This window comes from Anser cygnoides, chromosome 28, assembly GCF_040182565.1.
Source record: "Anser cygnoides isolate HZ-2024a breed goose chromosome 28, Taihu_goose_T2T_genome, whole genome shotgun sequence".
Lineage (NCBI taxonomy): Eukaryota > Metazoa > Chordata > Aves > Anseriformes > Anatidae > Anser > Anser cygnoides.
In genome coordinates, this window is record NC_089900.1 from 75385 (window position 1) to 92496 (window position 17112).

At 68.8% G+C, this 17112-nt stretch overlaps 2 protein-coding genes across 2 annotated transcripts; one reads left to right on the forward strand and one right to left on the reverse strand.

Moving 5' to 3' along the window:
• Nucleotides 1–110: 110 nt before the first annotated feature.
• SGF29 (SAGA complex associated factor 29) lies at nt 111–7375 on the reverse strand. The gene is given in 11 exon segments (XM_066984350.1): nt 111–1176; nt 1372–1475; nt 1478–1533; nt 2109–2144; nt 2789–2936; nt 3809–3884; nt 3886–3944; nt 5768–5838; nt 5944–6016; nt 6337–6412; nt 7225–7375. Coding segments are annotated over 11 exon segments (891 nt in total). The 5' UTR covers nt 7300–7375; the 3' UTR covers nt 111–1059.
• Nucleotides 7376–7814: 439 nt separating this feature from the next.
• On the forward strand, nt 7815–17112 carry CLN3 (CLN3 lysosomal/endosomal transmembrane protein, battenin). The gene is made up of 11 exons (XM_066984347.1): nt 7815–8085; nt 8170–8268; nt 8830–8995; nt 13230–13287; nt 13444–13519; nt 13662–13717; nt 14429–14507; nt 14597–14682; nt 14779–14852; nt 15866–16006; nt 17000–17112. Exons 1-7 carry the CDS (start codon nt 7969–7971, stop codon nt 14463–14465), a joined length of 609 nt encoding a protein of 202 aa, XP_066840448.1. The 5' UTR covers nt 7815–7968; the 3' UTR covers nt 14466–14507; nt 14597–14682; nt 14779–14852; nt 15866–16006; nt 17000–17112.

Consider the following 17112-nt stretch of genomic DNA (forward strand, 5'->3'; position numbering starts at 1 on the left):
CGCACCCCAAAACCCTCCCAGCCATCCCAAATCCCCCTAAAATCCCCCCAAACTGCCCCAAATCGCGGCTGGGGTCTCCCCCACCCCCCACGACGAGGCAATAACGGAGCTGGAGGCAGTGCGGGGCGTTCCCGCAGCATTTAATGGGGACGATCCCAAAACGGGGGTAAAAACTCCCAAAATGGCCCCAAAGGAAGTCCCAAAGTGAAAGCAAGACCCCCAAAACAGCCACAGCGACTCCCAAAATGGTGTTTAAGGGGTCCCAAAGTTGTCATCCATGGGGAAAACCCCCAGAATTGTGTCTTTGGGGTCCCCAAATGGTTGCTGAGGGGCCCCAAAATGGCTGCCAAGACCCCAAAATGGTCTCTGAGGGCCCCAAAATGCCCACTAAGGCCCCAAAAACAGCCACCAGGACCCCAAAACGTTGTCTGAGAGATCCCAAAGTGGTCATCCACGGGGGAAAATCCCGAAATAACTGCGGGGGGGTCCCCGAATCGTCACTGAAGGGCCCCAAAATGGCTGCCAGGGGGTCACAAAATGGCCGCCACGACCCCAAAATGGTTTCTAAGGGCCTCGAAACGGCCGCTAAGACCCCAAAAATGGCCACCAGGACCCCAAAATGGTGTTTAAGGGGTCCCAAAGTGGTCGCCCATGGGGGGTGATCCCAAAATGGTTTCTGAAGGGTCCCCAAATGGGGTCTGAGGGGCCCAAAAATGGCTGCCAGGGGGTCACAAAATGGCCGCCAAGACCCCAAAATGGTCTCTGAGGGCCTTAAAATGGCTGCTAAGACCCCAAAAATGGCCACCAAGACCCCAAAATGGCGTCTAAGGGGTCCCAAAGTTGTCATCCACGGGGAAAATCCCAAAACAGTTGCCGGGGGGTCCCCAAATGGTCACTGCAGGGCCCTAAAACGGCCGCCAAGGCCCCAAAATGGTCTCCGAGGGCCCCAAAACGAGCACCAAGACCCCAAAAACGACCACCAGACCCCAAAACGACCACCAGGACCCCCAAAATTTCCTCCACGACCCCAAAACCACCCCCCCCAAGCCCCCTTCCTCCTCACTTCTTCTTGGTCTCCTTGCAGGCCACCACGTAGCGCTGCGCCACGTTGAGGGGCGGCGAGTAGCCGTCGGCGTACGAGGTGTCCTCGAACAGCACCGAGTAGTCGTCCTGCGGCTGCGGGGGGGAATTTTGGGGTGAAAAACGGCAAATTTGGGGCTGGGGGAGGGCGGCATCCACCCGCCGTAAGGACGAGGGCGCGGTGGGGAGGCGGGTGGTGGGCGTAGGGCCAGCGCCCGGCGCTCCTTACGGAGCAGCGCCTCCGCGGGGGGGGGGGATTTTGGGGTAAAAAGGGCGAATGTGGGCACGGACCCGCTGCGGGGGCGCGTGGATGAGGGCGCGGTAGAAGCAGGTGGTCTGCGGGTACAGGGCCAGCACCAGCTGCTCCTTCTGGAACAGCGCCTCGGGGTCGGTCTCGGGTTGGCCTTCCACTGCGGCAGCGGGATGATGCGGCGGCGGCTCAGCGTGTGGCGCCTGGGGGGAGTTTTGTGGGGTCAGGGGCGTTTTGGGGCCGACGGAGGGGATTTAGGGTCAACGGAGGGAGCTTGGGGTCAACGGAAAGGGTTTGGGGTCAACGGAGTGGGTTTGGGGTCAATGGAGGGGGATTTGGGGTCAACGGAGGGGATTTGGGGTTAGGGAAGGGGACTTAGGGTCAATGGAGGGGGATTTGGGGTCAATGGAGGGGATTTGGGGTCAATGGAGGGGATTTGGGGTCAATGGAGGGGATTTGGGGTCAATGGAGGGGATTTGGGGTCAATGGAGGGGATTTGGGGTCAATGGAGGGGATTTGGGGTCAATGGAGGGGATTTGGGGTTAGGGAAGGGGACTTAGGGTCAATGGAGGGGGATTTGGGGTCAACGGAGGGAGCTGGGGGTCAACGGGGGGGAGTTGGGGTCAACGGGGGGAGTTGGGGTCAACGGGGGGAGTTGGGGTGGAAGAGAAGGGATTTGGGTGAGGAAAAAGGGTTTGGGGTTGGGGAGTTTTTTGGGGTCAGGGAAGGGGATTGGGGGTCAGGGAAGGGGATTTGGGGTCAGGGAGGGAAAACTCACTCCTTGCCCTCCTCGTCGATGTCGTCCACCTCATACCTGTGGGGGGTGAGGGCGCAAAACGGGGGCATGGAGGGGACTCAACTGGCCCCAAAAAGGCCCAAAACCAGCCCAAAGACGACGCGAAACCATCCCAAGAGAGCCCCAAAAGTAGCCCCAAAACTGGCCCCAAATCCACACCGGAACAGCCCCAAAACCATCCCAAAAATCGCCCCAAAGGAACCCCAAAGCCCCAAAAGTCCCCAAGGACGCCACAACAAACCCCAAACATACCCGCAAAACTGCCCCAAAATATGCCCAAGTGCTCCTAAAAGACCCCAAAACCACCCCAAAACCACCCCCAAAACACCGAAATCCCACAAACCACCCCAAACCCTCCCCGGAACCATCTCAATGCCCCAAAACAACACCCCAAAACCCCCCCCTTCAAATCCCTCCAAAATGCCCCAAAACCACCCTAAATCCCCCCAAATCACCCCAAAACCACCCCCCGAAACACGGAAATCCCGCAAACCACCCCATAAACCTCCCCAAACCCTCCCCGTAACCACCTCGGCACCCCAAAACACCGCCCCAAAACCCCCCTCAACCCCCCCTCAACCGCCCCAAATCCCTTTGAAGAAAGCGCCCAAACCCCCCCCAAAAAACCCCAAAATCCCGGGAAACGGCCCCAAAACCCGCACTTGTTGGCGGCGTGGCTGTAGCTGACCACCTCGGCCAGGATCCACTGCTCGTCGCCGTCCACCGCCTTGACGCGCGCGGCCACCTTGTCCCCGGGCTTGGCCACGTAGTCCCCGGCCGCCGGGATGGCGCCGCACAGCGGGGGGGGGCCTGCGGGGGTGGGCGGGGCCTCGTGGGGGCGGGCGGGGCCTCGTGGGGGTGGGCGGGGCCTCGTGGGGGCGGGGCCTAAGCGGGTGGGGTCTTGGGTGACGCTGTGGGTAGGGGAGGTGGAGATCAAAGCGGTGTCGCTTTAAGGGGCGGGGTTTGTGGTGGGCGTGGCCTCAGGGGGCGGAGCTTGGGGTGGGTGGGGTCCCGGGGGCAGAGCCTAAGGGGGCGGGGTCTTGGGGTGGGGGTGTGGGTGACACTACATGGGGGGGGTTAAAGGGGCGTGGCTTAAAAGGGCGGGACCTCAGGGGGCGGGGCTTAAGGTGGGTGTGGCCTCTGGGGGTTGAGGGTTAAAGTGGGCGGGGCTTGGGTGGGCGGGGCTTTGTGGGCGGAGCCTAAGGGGTGGGGCCTAAGGGGGCGGGGCCCAAGGGGGCGGGGCCTAAGGGGGCGGGGTTTGGGAGCAGGGCATTGGGGTGGGGATGTGGAAGGTGGCGGGGGAGGGGGGTTAAAGGGGTGTGGCTCGGAAGGGGCGTGGCCTCAGGGGGCGTGGCCTCTGGTGGGCGGGGCCTCGGGTGTGGGGAGTCACATGGGTGGGGCTTGGGGGCAGAGCCCGAGGGGCCGGGGCATGGACCACATAGGTGGGGTTTAAAGGGGCGTGGCTCCTTTGGGGGCGGGGCTTAAGTGGGTGGGGTCTTCGGTGGGCGTGGCCTTAGGGGGTGTGGTCTTGGGGTGGGCGGGGCTTTAAGGAAGCGCTGAGGTCTGGTGAATGCACTACTATGAAGCACATGAGGTAGGCGGAGCTTATCAGGGCGTGTCCCCACGGGGGCGGGGGCTTAGAGGGGGCGTGTCCCCCGGTGGCCCCGCCCCCCCCCCCCCACTCACTCTGTCCCCGGGCTTGCCGATCCAGAGGGGCAGCGTCATGGCCGACTGCTGCAGCAGCGTCATCAGCACCCCCGCGGCGCATCGTCTTCCGCGGCGGCTCCGCGTCGCTGTAGATGCCGGCGATCTTGGCCGCTGGGGGCGGGGCCAGGAGTCAGGGGGCGGGGCTTAAATGGGCGGGGCCTCGTGGGGGCAGGGCTTGGGTGGGCGGGGCCATGGGTGGGGTTTGGGGGCGATCTTGGGTGCTGGGGGCGGGGCCAGAGTCAGGGGGCGGGGCTTTGTGGTGGGCGGGGCTTTGTGGTGGGCGGGGCTTCGAGGTGGGCGGGGCTTCGAGGTGGGTGTGGCCAGGGGAGGGGCTTGTAGGGGGCAGGGCTTGGGGCAGGTCAGGGGGTGGGGGGAGGGCGCGGGGGGTGGGGGTTGGAAGATTTTGGGGCATTTTGGGGGGTTTCGGAGGGTTTGGGGGCGAGGAGGATTGGGGGGTTTAAGTAGGGTTTTGGGGCGTTTTGGGGCGTTCGGGGGGATTTTAGGAGAGTTTAGGAAGGTTCGGGGGGAGTTTGGGGGGATTTGGGGGAATTTCGGGGAGTTCAGGAGGGTTTTGGGGGGACGGGGGGAGTTTTGGGGTCGGCTTGGGGGATTTAGGAGCATTTTGCGGGGGTTCGGGGGCGTTTCAGCGGGTTTCGGGGGCGTTCGGGGAATGTGGGGGGAATTTGGGGGAGGAATTAAGAAGGTTTTGGGGGCGTTTGCGGGAGTTTGCAGCTAGTTCCAGGGAGTCGGCAGGATTTCGGGGGCGTTTGGGGGGAATTTAAGAGTATTTTGGGGTGTTTGGGGGGATACGGGGGGGATTAATGGGGATTTGGGGTGGGAGTGATAAAAATATAACGAAATATTGGGGCTTTAGGGAAGTTTGGGGGATTTGGGGGAGTTTGGGGGGATACAGGTAGAAATTTAAGGCCGAAAGGGGCTATAAAAGGGGGTTAGGGTCGCTTAAAAGGACACAAAAATGATTTAAGGTAATAACAAAAAACTTAAAAAAATAATTGGGGGAATAGAAGTGGAAATTTAGGGCACTTTGGGACAACACCAGCAGCTTTTAGGGCAATTTGGGGGGAAATCAAGAGAATTTAAAACAAATTTGCGGGGGCCACGAGAAAATTTAAGTCCCATTAACGGAAACATGTGAAAAATTTGAAGCCATATAAACGAAAAAAAACATTTGGGGGAAACCGGGGCAGATTTGGGTGTGTTTGGGGGAGATTGGAGGAGATTTGAGGCAGATTTGGGGCTTTTAGGGCCACTTTGGGGTCTTTTAGGGCCGCCTGGGGGCTTTGGGATGCATTTTGGGGCAGTTTCCAAGTGTTTTGGGGTCTTCTGGATGAGTTTGGGGGGCTTTGGGGTGAGTTTGGGGGGACTCGGGGGCCCTCTCCGAGCATTAAATGATTTAAAAAGCATTAAAAGGATTCCGGAGCTCTTTTTGGTACGTTTTGGGGAAAGTTTGCGACATTTCGGGCTCGTGACGATGACGGGACGCGTCCCGGGAAAACCCAGTTACGTTTTGGGCGCGTTTTGGGGAATTTGGGCAGCGGGCGGCCACTCTGGGGGAATTTCAGGGGATTTCGGCTCCGATTTGGGGCTCGGGCGGGGGAGAACTTGGGGTTTTCTGCTGCGTGCCAGGGGATTTGGGGAGATTTGGGGGAAATTTGGGGGGATTTGGGGGTGGTGACGGCGTTTGGGGTGGTTTGGGGGGAATTCTGAAGGGATTTGGGGTGGGATTTGGGGTGGGATTTAGGATCAGGTTTGGGAGGGATTGGGGGGGATTTGGGGCAGTTTTGGGGGGATTTTGGGGCAGTTTTGGGGGGATTTTGGGGCAGATTCGGGGAGATTTTGGGGTCAAATTGGGAGGAGGGGACGTGGGGGGATTTGGGGTGGGATTTTGGGGTGAATTCAGGGGGTTTTGGGGCCGTACTCAATGCGGCGCTCCTCCAGCAGCGACTTGATCTCGGCGATCTTGTCCAGCGCCTTCCGCAGGATGCTGGGGGGGGGGGGAATTAACAGGGTGGGGGGGGGGGCGAACCCCAGCTGTTTTTGGGGCAAAAAAGGGCGGAATCGGGTCCGTGGGGTCCGTCCCCCCCCTTACTTGCACTCGGCCTCAGCGTCCGCCTTGGCGGTGGTGTAGAGCCCCCGCAGCTTCGTGCGGTAATAGGGGGAGACTGGGGGGGGGGCATGGTGTTAGGACCCCTCCCCCCGGCCCCGAAACCGCCCCAAATCGCCCCAAAACCCTCCCGGCCCCAAACCCCGGCCGAATCGTCCCCAAAAGAAACAACGAATTGCCCCAAAAGGGCCCCAACTCAACCCCCTGACCCCAAACCGCCCCCACACCCCCAAACCCTTCCCCTAAATCCCCTCCCAAGCCCCCCAAATCCCCTCAAACCACCCCAAGCCCCCCCCAAAACCACCTGAAGTCCCCCCAAAACCCCTCCCCCGGCCCCAAACCCCCCCAAATGACCCCAAAATCCCCCCCAGCGCCGACTTTTGTTCTCCGTCTGCATCCTCTCGTGCGTCTTCTGGATGTTGACCAGGTTGTGCTCGCTGCGGGACCGCTCCTCCTGCGGGGCGGCACCCCGAAAACCCTCAGGACCCCCCCCCCCAAAGCACCTCAGGACCCCCCGGGGCCCCCCAAATCCCCTCCAGAGCCCCCCAAATCCCCTCAAGAGCTCCCCAACTCCCCCTAAGCCCCCCCAAACCCCACTGGAACCCCCCAAGTCCCCTCAGGACTCCCTCAAGAACCCCCCAGCCCCCCCAGTGTCCCCAGCACCCCCCAAACCCCCCAACCCTCCCCAGGAGCCCCCAGGGACCCCAAAGGACACCCCCAGGCCCCCCCAAGCCCTCCCAGGACCCCTCAACACCCCCCAAATAGCCCCAGGACCCCCTCAGTGGCCCCCAAACCCTCTCAAGACCCCCATATAACCCCTGGGCTCCCTCGAGCCCACTCAGGACCCCCCCGAAACTCTCTCAGGACCCCCCCCAAATCCCCCTCAGAACCCCTCAACCCCCCCCAGATCCCCCCCAAGCCCCCTGAGGCCCCCCAAAGCTCCCCCACCCCCCCCCCCAATCCCCCCCCCAAAGGCCCTCAGGACCCCCGAGGGCCCCCTAAGACCCCCAAAGCCTCCCCCAATCCCCTCAGGACCGCCCAAGGCCTCCCCAAACCCCTCAGGATCCCCCCAAACCCCCCAGGACCCCTCAAACCCCCTCGGGACCCTCCCGACCCCCTCAGACACCCCCCAGGTCCCCTCAGGAACCCCCAGACCCCCTCAGGCCCCCCCGAAGCCCCCTCAGGCCCCCCCCGGACGCCCCCAAACCCCCGCAGGACCCCCCCAAACTCCCCCGACCCCCTCCCAGGCCCCCCCAGCCCCGCTACCTGCGTCTGCTTGATGAGCTGGTGCAGCTCCCCGAGCAGCTCCGCGATGCGCGAGTCCGCCGAGACCAGCGCCATCTTGGGGGGGGCCGGTGCGCATGCGCGCGGGGCTTTCCTCACTCCTCCCCCTCCCCCAGGGAACTCCCCTCCCGCCGTGCGCATGCGCTGCGCGCTCGTTTCCCCCCCCCCCCCTCCCCTCAGGGATTCCCTCCCGCTCGCTCCCCCCTCCCCTCAGGCCCTCCACGCACTGCGCATGCGCGCGGCGCTCCCCCGCTCCCCCTCCCGTCGGGGATTTCACATTGCGCATGCGCGCGTCCTTTCCCCCAGTCCCCGTCTCCTCGGGGATTTCACACTGCGCATGCGCGCAGCGCTCTTCCCCCCACTCCCCCTCCCGTCGGGGATTTCACGCCGCGCATGCGCGCGGCGGTCCCCTCACCCCTCTCCCCCTCCCCTCCGGGAGTCCCCGGCACCGTGCGCATGCGCACACTCCTCCCTCCCCTCCCCCACAGCACCTGCTCTCCCCCTGCGCACGCGCACCTCCCCCTCCTCACCCCCCCCTCCCTCCCCGCGCATGCGCACCGCCCCCCCCCTCCTCGCAGGGCACGCCGGGGCTTGTAGTCCTCCCCATCCCCCCTAGAACCAGGCCCCGGGGCTTCCCCGCGGCCTCGGGACCGAAACCGGGAGCGGAACCGGGCCGGGGCCGGGCCCTTAAAGGCGGCGGGGCCGGGGCCGGGGCCGGGCGGCGCCATGGGGCCGGGGCGGGCGCTGCTGCTGCTGCTGCTGGCGGCGCTGGGCCGCGCCGGGCCCGGGCTGCGGCTGTGCCGGCGGCTGCTGGGCGAGAGCCGCGCGCTGCGGCGGAGCTACGTGAGCGTGGGGGCGTGGTCACGTCGTGACGTCACTGCAGGGCGCGGCCTCACGTGACCACGCCCCCCTTCGCTTCCTTTTAAGGCCGCCGAGCGCCTGCACGGGGCCCGCCTGCACCTGGCCCCGCCCCCCGGGCACCCGCTGCTCGTCAGCATCGCGGCCAGGGATTGGCTGGCGCTCAGCGTGAGGGGCGGGGCTTCGGGCGGGGTGGGCGGGGCTTCAGCGGGGGTGGGCGGGGCCTGGGGAGGGGGGCGGGGGGAGGGGCTGGGGGCTCCTGTGGGGCACGGGGGTCGTCCCTGTGGGGCAGGGGGGGTCCATATGGGGCAGGGGGAGGGGTTTCCCTGTGGCATTTGGGGTCCCTACGGGGCAGGGGCATTATGGGTCCCTATGGGGCTCGCTGTGGGGCTGGGGGGCTCTTATGGGTCGCTATGGGGCTGTGGCGGGGGGGGCTCTCTAGGGGTCGCTATGGGGCAGGGCGGGGGTCTGGGGTCCCTATGGGGCATTTGGGGTCCCTATGGGGCATTTGGGGTCCCTATGGGGCATTTGGGGTCCCTATGGGGCAGGGGGGTTTCTCTGTGGGGCCCTACGGGGCACTGGGGGGCTCTATGGGGTCGCAGGGGCTCGCTGCGGGGCTGGGGGGTTTCTAGGGGTCGCTATGGGGCAGGGGCTGTGGCTATGGGGCGGGGGGGAGTTCCTATGGGGCCGGCAGCCCTGACCCCCCCCCCCGTTGTGCCCCCCCCCCAGGCCCCGCAGCGCCTGGAGGCCCTGGGGCGCCGCCTGCCCCTGCTGCGGGGGGGCCTGGGGGCGCTGGGCCGGGGCGAGGGGGCGGCCGGGCGGCCCGGACGTGGGGCAGCGGGCGCGGGACCTGGGCTGGGACCTGCGGGACCTCGGCCGGCACCTGGGGGCGCAGGTGGGGGGCGGGGGGGGGCTGTGGGGCGGGGGGGGGGCCGGGAGGATACGGGGAGAGACGTGGGGCTGGGGGTGGGGGGAGATGTGGGGCTGGGGGTGGTGTGGGGCTGGGGGAGCTGTGGGGGGCTATGGGGGCAGATGGGGGGCAGGGGGTGGTGTGGGGCTGGGGGAGCTGGGGGGCTATGGGGGGAGATGGGGGGAGATGGGGGGCAGGGGGAGGTGGGGGGCTGGCGGGGAGGTGGGGGGGGCTATGGGGGGAGATGTGGGGCTGGGGGGAGGTGGGGGCTGGGGGAGATGGGGGGCTATGGGGGGAGATGGGGGCAGGGGGAGGTGTGGGGCTGGGGGTGGTGTGGGGCAGGAGGGGGCTGGGCGGGGCAGGGGGAGCTGTGGGGTGGGGGGGATGCTGTGGGGCGTGCTATGGGGCAGGGAAGGCGCTATGGGGCGCTATGGGGTGGGGGGATGCTGTGGGGCGCCCTCGGGGGGCGATCTGTGGGGCGGGGGGGGGCACGGGGGGTCTGTGGGGCAGGACCCCAGGATCTATGGGGCAGGAGCCCCCCAGCAGCCCCACAGCCCCCCCCGGGTCCCCACCCCACACCTGACCCCCCCCTTTTCTCCCCCCCCCTGTTTTCTCCCCCCCCCTTTTCTCCCCCCCCCCCCAGCTGGGCGCCCCCCCCCGCCCCCCCGGCCCCCCCCCCGGCCCCCCCGGCGGCCGCCCCCGGCGAGTGGGACCGGCGGCGCGAGGCCTCTGCGCTGCTGCGGGCGACGGAGCTGTTCCTGCTGCGCGCCCTGCGCGACCTCGCGCTGCTGCGGGGCCCCCCGGGAGCCCCCGGGACCCCCCGGCTTCGTTAGCGCCCGGCCCTAACGAGGGCGGCGCTGGGGGGGACGGGGGCAACAAAAGCGAGCGAGAGGAGACGCCGAGCCGTGGGTCGGGGCTGCCCCACGCGCGGGGGGCTCCTGGGGCCCTGCCCCACGCGTTTGGGGCCCACTCGTCCCTGCCCCACACATCGGGGTCCTGAAGATTTGGGCCCCACACGTTCCTGCCCCACACTTTTCGGGCCCCTGCGTCCCTGCCCCACACATTTGGGCCCCCCGTGTCTCTGCCCCGTGTCCCCGCCCCACATTTGGGCCCCACATTTGGGCCCCACAGCCCTGCCCCACACTTTTGGGCCCCCCGTGTCTCTGCCCTGTGCCCCTGCCCCACATTTGGGCCCCCCATGTCCCTGCCCCACACATTTGGCCCCCCCCGTGTCCCCGCCCCACATTTGGGCCCCACATTTGGGCCCCACACGTCCCTGCCCCACACATTTGGGCCCCCCATGTCCCCACCCCGTGTCCCTGCCCCCCCATTTCAGCCCCACACGTCCCTGCCCCACACATCGGGGTCCTGCAGCCCTGCCCCACACATTTGGGCCCCACATTTGGCCCCTACGGCCCATGCCCCACACATTGGGGTCCTGCAGCCCTGCCCCACACATCGGGGCCCCACACTTGGGGCCCCACACGTCCCTGCCCCACACATTTGGGCCCTGTAGATTTGGGCCCCACAGCCCTGCCCCACACTTTTAGGCCCCCCTTGTCTCTGCCCTGTGTCCCTGCCCCACATTTGGACCCCACATTTGGGCCCCACACGTCCCTGCCCCCGTGTCCCCGCCCCCATTTCAGCCCCACACATCCCAGCCCCACACATTGGGGTCCTGCAGCCCTGCCCCACACATCGGGGTCCCGCATTGGGGCCCCACACGTCCCTGCCCCACGCGTTTGGGGCCCACACGTCCCTGCCCCACACATCGGGGTCCTGTAGATTTGGGCCCCACAGCCCTGCCCCACACTTTTCGGCCCTCTGCGTCCCCGCCCCACATTTGGACCCCACATTTGGGCCCCCCCCGTGTCCCTGCCCCACACATTTGGGCCCTGTGTGTCCCTGCCCCATGTCCCCGCCCCCCCATTTCAGCCCCACACGTCCCAGCCCCACACATTGGGGTCCTGCAGCCCTGCCCCACACATCAGGGTCCCACACTTGGGCCCCACACGTCCCTGCCCCACACATTTGGGGCCTGTGTGTCCCTGCCCCGTGTCCCTGCCCCCCATTTCAGCCCCACACGTCCCTGCCCCACACCTCTGGGCCCCACGTGTGTGGGTCCCACCTCTCCTGGCCCCACGTGAGGCCCCACAGCCCTGCCCCACACTTTTCGGCCCCCCGTGTTCCTGCCCCACACATTTGGGCCCGCGCCCCCCCCCCGCGCCCCCGCCCCCATCTCAGCCCCGCGCCTCGAGGCCCCGCGGACTCAAGATGGCGGCGGCGGCGCCGTCTCCGTGGCAACGCGGCCCCGCCCTTCCCACGCACGGGAGCGGCGCGGGTCACGTGCCCTCCGGCGGTCACGTGCCGCCGCGGTCACGTGACGGAGCCGCTCCCTGCAGCGATGGCGGAGCCGGCACGGGCCGGGGGTGGCGGTGAGCGGGGGGCCTGCCCCACAGCAGGCCCCACAGCGCCCCATAGCGCCCCATTAGCCTGCCCCACAGCGAGCCCCATAGCGCCCCATAGCGCCCCATAGCGCCCCATAGCGCCCCATAGCGCCCCATAGTCCCTGCCCCACAGCGCCCCACAGCACCCCATAGCCCCACACATAGCGCCCCATAGCGCCCCATAGCGCCCCATAGGGCCCCATAGGGCCCCATAGCGCCCCATAGGGCCCCACCATAGGGCCCCATAGCGCCCCACAGCGCCCCATAGCGCCCCATATCCCCATAGCAGCCCCATAGGGCCCCATAGGGCCCCACAGCGCCCCACAGCGAGCCCCCATAGTGGGTCCCATAGGGCCCCACGTGAGCGCCCCACAGCCCGCCCCACATAGCGCCCCACAGCGTCCACAGCGCCCACATTTGGGCCCCACAGCCTGCCCCATAGCGCCCCCATAGCCCCCCATAGCGCCCCATAGCGCCCCACACAGCGCCCCATAGGGCCCCACATCGCCCCATAGCGCCCCACAGCGCCCCATAGCGCCCCATAGGGCCCCACAGCCTGCCCCATAGCGCCCCATAGCCCCCCATAGCGCCCCATAGCGCCCCACAGCGCCCCATAGGGCCCCACAGCGCCCATAGCGCCCCATAGGGCCCCACATCGCCCCCATAGCGCCCCACAGCGCCCCACAGCCTGCCCCATAGGGCCCCACAGCCTGCCCCATAGCGCCCCATAGCCCCCATAGCGCCCCCATAGCGCCCCACAGCGCCCATAGGGCCCCACAGCGCCCCATAGCGCCCCACAGCGCCCCATAGCGCCCCATAGGGCCCCACAGCCTGCCCCATAGCGCCCCACAGCCCCCCATAGCGCCCCCACAGCGCCCCCACAGCGCCCCATAGGGCCCCACAGCGCCCCATAGCGCCCCACAGCGCCCATAGCGCCCCATAGGGCCCCACAGCCTGCCCCATAGCGCCCCATAGCCCCCCCATAGCGCCCCATAGCGCCCCACAGCGCCCCATAGGGCCCCACAGCGCCCCATAGCGCCCCACAGCGCCCCACAGCCGCCCCATAGGGCCACCCACATCGCCCCCATAGCGCCCCAGCGCCTGCCCCATAGCGCCCCACAGCCAGCCGCACAGCGCCCCATAGGGCCCCACATCGCCACCCATAGCGCCCCACAGCGCCCCATAGGGCCCCACAGGACCCGCCCCCATAGGGCCCCATAGCGCCCATACAGCGCCCCCCATAACCCACCCCATAGCGCCCCATAGGCCCCACATAGGGCCCCATAGCCACCCACAGCGCCCCACAGCGCCCCATAGCCACCCATAACCCGCCCCATAGCGCCCCCATAGCCTGCCCCACAGCGCCCCAGCCCTGCCCCATAGTGCCCCATAGAGCCCCTTAACCTGCCCCATAGCCTGCCCCATACCCGCCCCATACCCGCCCCCACAGCCTGCCCCGTAGCCACCCATAACCTGCCCCACAGAGCCCCACAGCGCCCCACAGCGCCCCATAACCCGCCTCCTCCCCCATAGCACCCCAGTCCTGCCCCACAGCCTGCCCCACAGCGCCCCATAAGGCCCCAGCCCTGCCCCATAGCCTGCCCCACAGCCTGCCCCATAGCCACCTATAACCCCGCCCCCATAGCGCCCCATAGCCTGCCCCACAGCGCCCCAGCCCTGCCCCATAGAGCCCCACACCCGCCCCATAGCCTGCCCCACACCCAGCCCCACACCCGCCCCCATAGCCCGCCCCACACTGCCCCCCCCCACAGATGAGGACCCCCCGGAGCCGCCCCTGGCCGAGCGCTGCCGGAACGACGCCGCCTTCTGGTGAGCCCCGCGCACGTGCCCCACGCTTGGGGGCAGCCCCACGCTCGGGGGCAGCCCCACACTTGGGGGGCAGCCCCACGCTTGGGGGGCAGCCCCCACGCTCGGGGGCAGCCCCACGCTTGGGGGCAGCCCCACGCTTACGGGGCCCGCCCCCAGGCTGCTGGGGCTCTGCAACAACACCCCCTACGTGGTGATGCTCAGCGCCGCCCACGACATCCTGCGGCCCCCCGAGGTGGGTGCCGGGCCCATGGGGGGTCACGTGGACCCCCCCCCCAACCCTCACGTGACCCCCCCCCCAACCGTCACGTGACCCCCCCAACCGTCACGTGACCCCACCACCCTCACGTGACCCTCCCCGTGTCCCCCCCCCCCAGATGCCGCCGGCCCCCAGAACGGCTCCCGCTACGACTGCAGCCCCATCTCCACCGGGGTGAGGGGCGGGGCCTAGGGGAGGGGCGGGGCCTAGGGCAGGGGGCGGGGCCTAAGGCAGGGGGCGGGCCTAGGGCAGGGGGCGGGGCCTAGGGGAGGGGAGGGGCCTATGGCAGGGGGCGGGGCCTAGGGCAGGGGCGGGGCCTAGGGGAGGGGAGGGGCCTATGGCAGGGGGCGGGGCCTAAGGGAGGGGCGGGGCCTAGGGGAGGGGGCGGGGCCTAGGGGAGGGGCGGGGCCTGGGGAGGGGCGGGGCCTAGGGCAGGGGGCGGGGCTTAAGCGGGTGGGGCTCGGGGAGGGGGCGGGGCTTGTGTGGGTGTGGCCGTGGGGGCGGGGTTTGTCGGGGCGGGGCCTTTCCTTTTTGGTTTGTTTCCTGTGGGGTTTTGCTTATGGGGCCGGGACGTGGGGCGCTGTGGGGCAGCCCCATAGGATGTGGGTCTCTGTGGGGCAGCCCTGTAACCTGTGGGGCGGCCCCATAGAGCTCCGTGGGGCGGCCCCATAGGCTGTGGGTTGCTATGGGGCAGCCCCATAGGCCGTGGGGCTCCGTGGGGCGGCCCCATAGAGCTCCGTGGGGCAGCCCCATAGGCTGTGGGTTGCTATGGGGCAGCCCCACAGGGCTGCATGGGGCAGCCCCATAGGCCGTGGGGCTCCGCGGGGCGGCCCCGTAGGCCGCGGGGCGCTATGGGGCAGCCCCCCAAGCTGTGGGTCGCGGCAGGCGGTGCTGCTGGCCGACATCCTGCCCACGCTGCTGATCAAGCTGGCCGCCCCTTCTGCATCCACCTCCTGCCCTACAAGTGAGCGGGGGGGGGGGTGGGGGGGGGGGGGGGTGGGGGGCTGCGGCGCCGTGGGGCGGCCCCGCTGACGCCTTCCCCGCGCCCCCAAGCCTGCGCGTCGTCGCCGTCACCGCCGCGGCGTGGGGCAGCTTCGCGCGCCGTGGCCGCCGCCGCCGGCGTGGCCGTCAGCCTGGGGGTGAGTGGGGCGCCGTGGGGCGGATCTATGGGGCGGATCTGTGGGGCAGGGCCGTGGGGCAGGGCCGTGGGGCGGGGGTGACTTTGCTGCCCCCCAGGCGTGGTCCTGGCCAGCGCCTCCTCGGGGCTGGGGGAGGTGACGTTCCTGGCGCTGAGCTCCTTGTACCCCAGGTACGGGGCTGGGGGGGCGCGCTATGGGGCTGGGGGGGCACCCTGGGGGCTGGGGGGTGCTGTGGGGCAGGGGGGTGTCCCTATGGGGCTGGGAGGGGGTCCCTATGGGGCTGGGGGGGCACGCTATGGGGCTGGGGGGCACCCTGGGGGCTGGGGGGTGCGGGGGTTGGAGGTAAGGGGGAGCGACGGGGGTCGCTGTGGGGCTGGGGCAGGAGATGTGGGGCTGGGGGGTCCCTATGGGGCTCAGGGTGTCCCTATGGGGCTGGGGGGGTCCCTATGGGGCTCAGGGTGTCCCTATGGGGCTGGGGGGGGGTCCCTATGGGGCTGGGGGTGGCACTGTGGGGCTGGGGGGTCCCTATGGGGCTGGGAGGGGGGTGCTGTGGGGTTGGGGGTGTCCCTATGGGGCTGGGGGGATCCCTATGGGGCTGGAAGGGTCCCTGTGGGGCTGGGGGTCCCTGTGGGGCTGGGGGGTCCCCATGGGGCTGGGGGTCCCTATGGGGCTGGGGGGGTCCCTATGGGGCTGGGGGGGGTCCCTATGGGTCCGGGGGTGTCCCTATGGGGCTGGGGGGTCCCTATGGGGCTGGGGGGTCCCTATGGGGCTGGGGGTGTCCCTATGGGGCTGGGGGGGTCCCTATGGGGCTGGGAGGGGGTCCCTATGGGGCTGGGGGTGGCGCTGTGGGGCTGGGGGTGTCCCTATTCGGGTGGGAGGGGGTACCTATGGGGCTGGGGGTCCCTATGGGGCTGGGGGTGTCCCTATGGGGCTGGGGGGTCCTTATGGGGCTGGGGGTGGCGCTGTGGGGCTGGGGGGTCCCTATGGGGCTGGGGGGTCCCTATGGGGCTGGGGGTGTCCCTATGGGGCTGGGGGGTCCCCATGGGGGCTGGAGGGGTCGCTATGGGTCCGGGGCTGTCCCTATGGGTCCGGGGGCCCCGCTGTGGGTCCGGGGGCGTCCCCGTGGGTCCGGGGCCCCGCTGTGGGGCCCGGCGGTGCCCCCACGGGTGGCGGCCGCCCGCAGCTCGGCGCTGTCCTGCTGGTCCTCGGGCACGGGGGCGGCGGGGCTGGGGGGGCCCTGGCCTACCTGGGGCTGACGCAGGCCGGGCTCAGCCCCCCGGGCGCTGCTCCCGCTGCTGCTGCTGCCGCCGCTGACGCTGCTCAGGTAGGGGGCTGCCGCCCCACGGCCGCCCCACGGCTGCCCCATAGCGCCCCATAGCTGCCCCATGGCCACCCCATGGCTGCCCCATAATGGCCCCGTGACTGCCCCATAGCCGCCCCATAGCCGCCCCATAGCTGCCCCACAGCCACCCAATAACTTCCCTATAGTCACCCCATAGCCGCCCCATAGCACCCCATAGCAGCCCCATGGCTGCCCCATAGCCGCCCCACGGCTGCCCCACGGCTGCCCCACGGCTGCCCCATAGCTGCCCCATAGCTGCCCCATAACTGCCCCATAACTGCCCCATGGCCACCCCATAGCTGCCCCATAACTTCCCTATAGTCACCCCATAGCCGCCCCATAGCACCCCATAGCTGCCCCATGGCTGCCCCATAGCTGCCCCATGACTGCCCCACCGCTGCCCCATAGCCGCCCCATGGCCGCCCCACGGCCGCCCCATAGCTGCCCCATAGCGCCCCATAGCTGCCCCATGGCCACCCCATGGCTGCCCCATAATGGCCCTGTGACTGCCCCATAGCCGCCCAATAGCTGCCCCATGGCTGCCCCATGGCCGCCCCATGGCTGCCCCATAACTTCCCTGTAGTCACCCCATAGCCGCCCCATAGCTGCCCCACAGCCACCCCATAGCGCCCCATAGCTGCCCCATGGCTGCCCCATAGTCACCCCATGGCTGCCCCATAATGGCCCCATAGCCGCCCCATGGTGGCCCCATAACTTCCCATGGCTGCCCCATAGCAGCCCCACGGCCACCCCATTGCCACCCCATACTTGCCCCATGGCAGCTCCCATAACTGCCCCATAATGGCCCCACGGCTGCCCCATGGCTGGCCCCATAACGACCCCATAGCAGCCCCATTGCAGCCCCATTGCCACCCCATAGCCTGCCCCATAGCCTGCCCCATAGCCCTGCCCCATGGCTGCCCCATGGCTGCCCCACAGCCGCCCCACAGCGGCCCCACGGTTCCGTCCCCGCAGCTACTTCTGCCTCCTGCGGCCCCCCCAGGCTCCCCCCCCCGGCCCAGGAGCCGCTGCTGGGGCCCGGCCCCGATGTGGGGCTGGGGGCGGCGCAGAAGTGGAAGGTGGTGAAG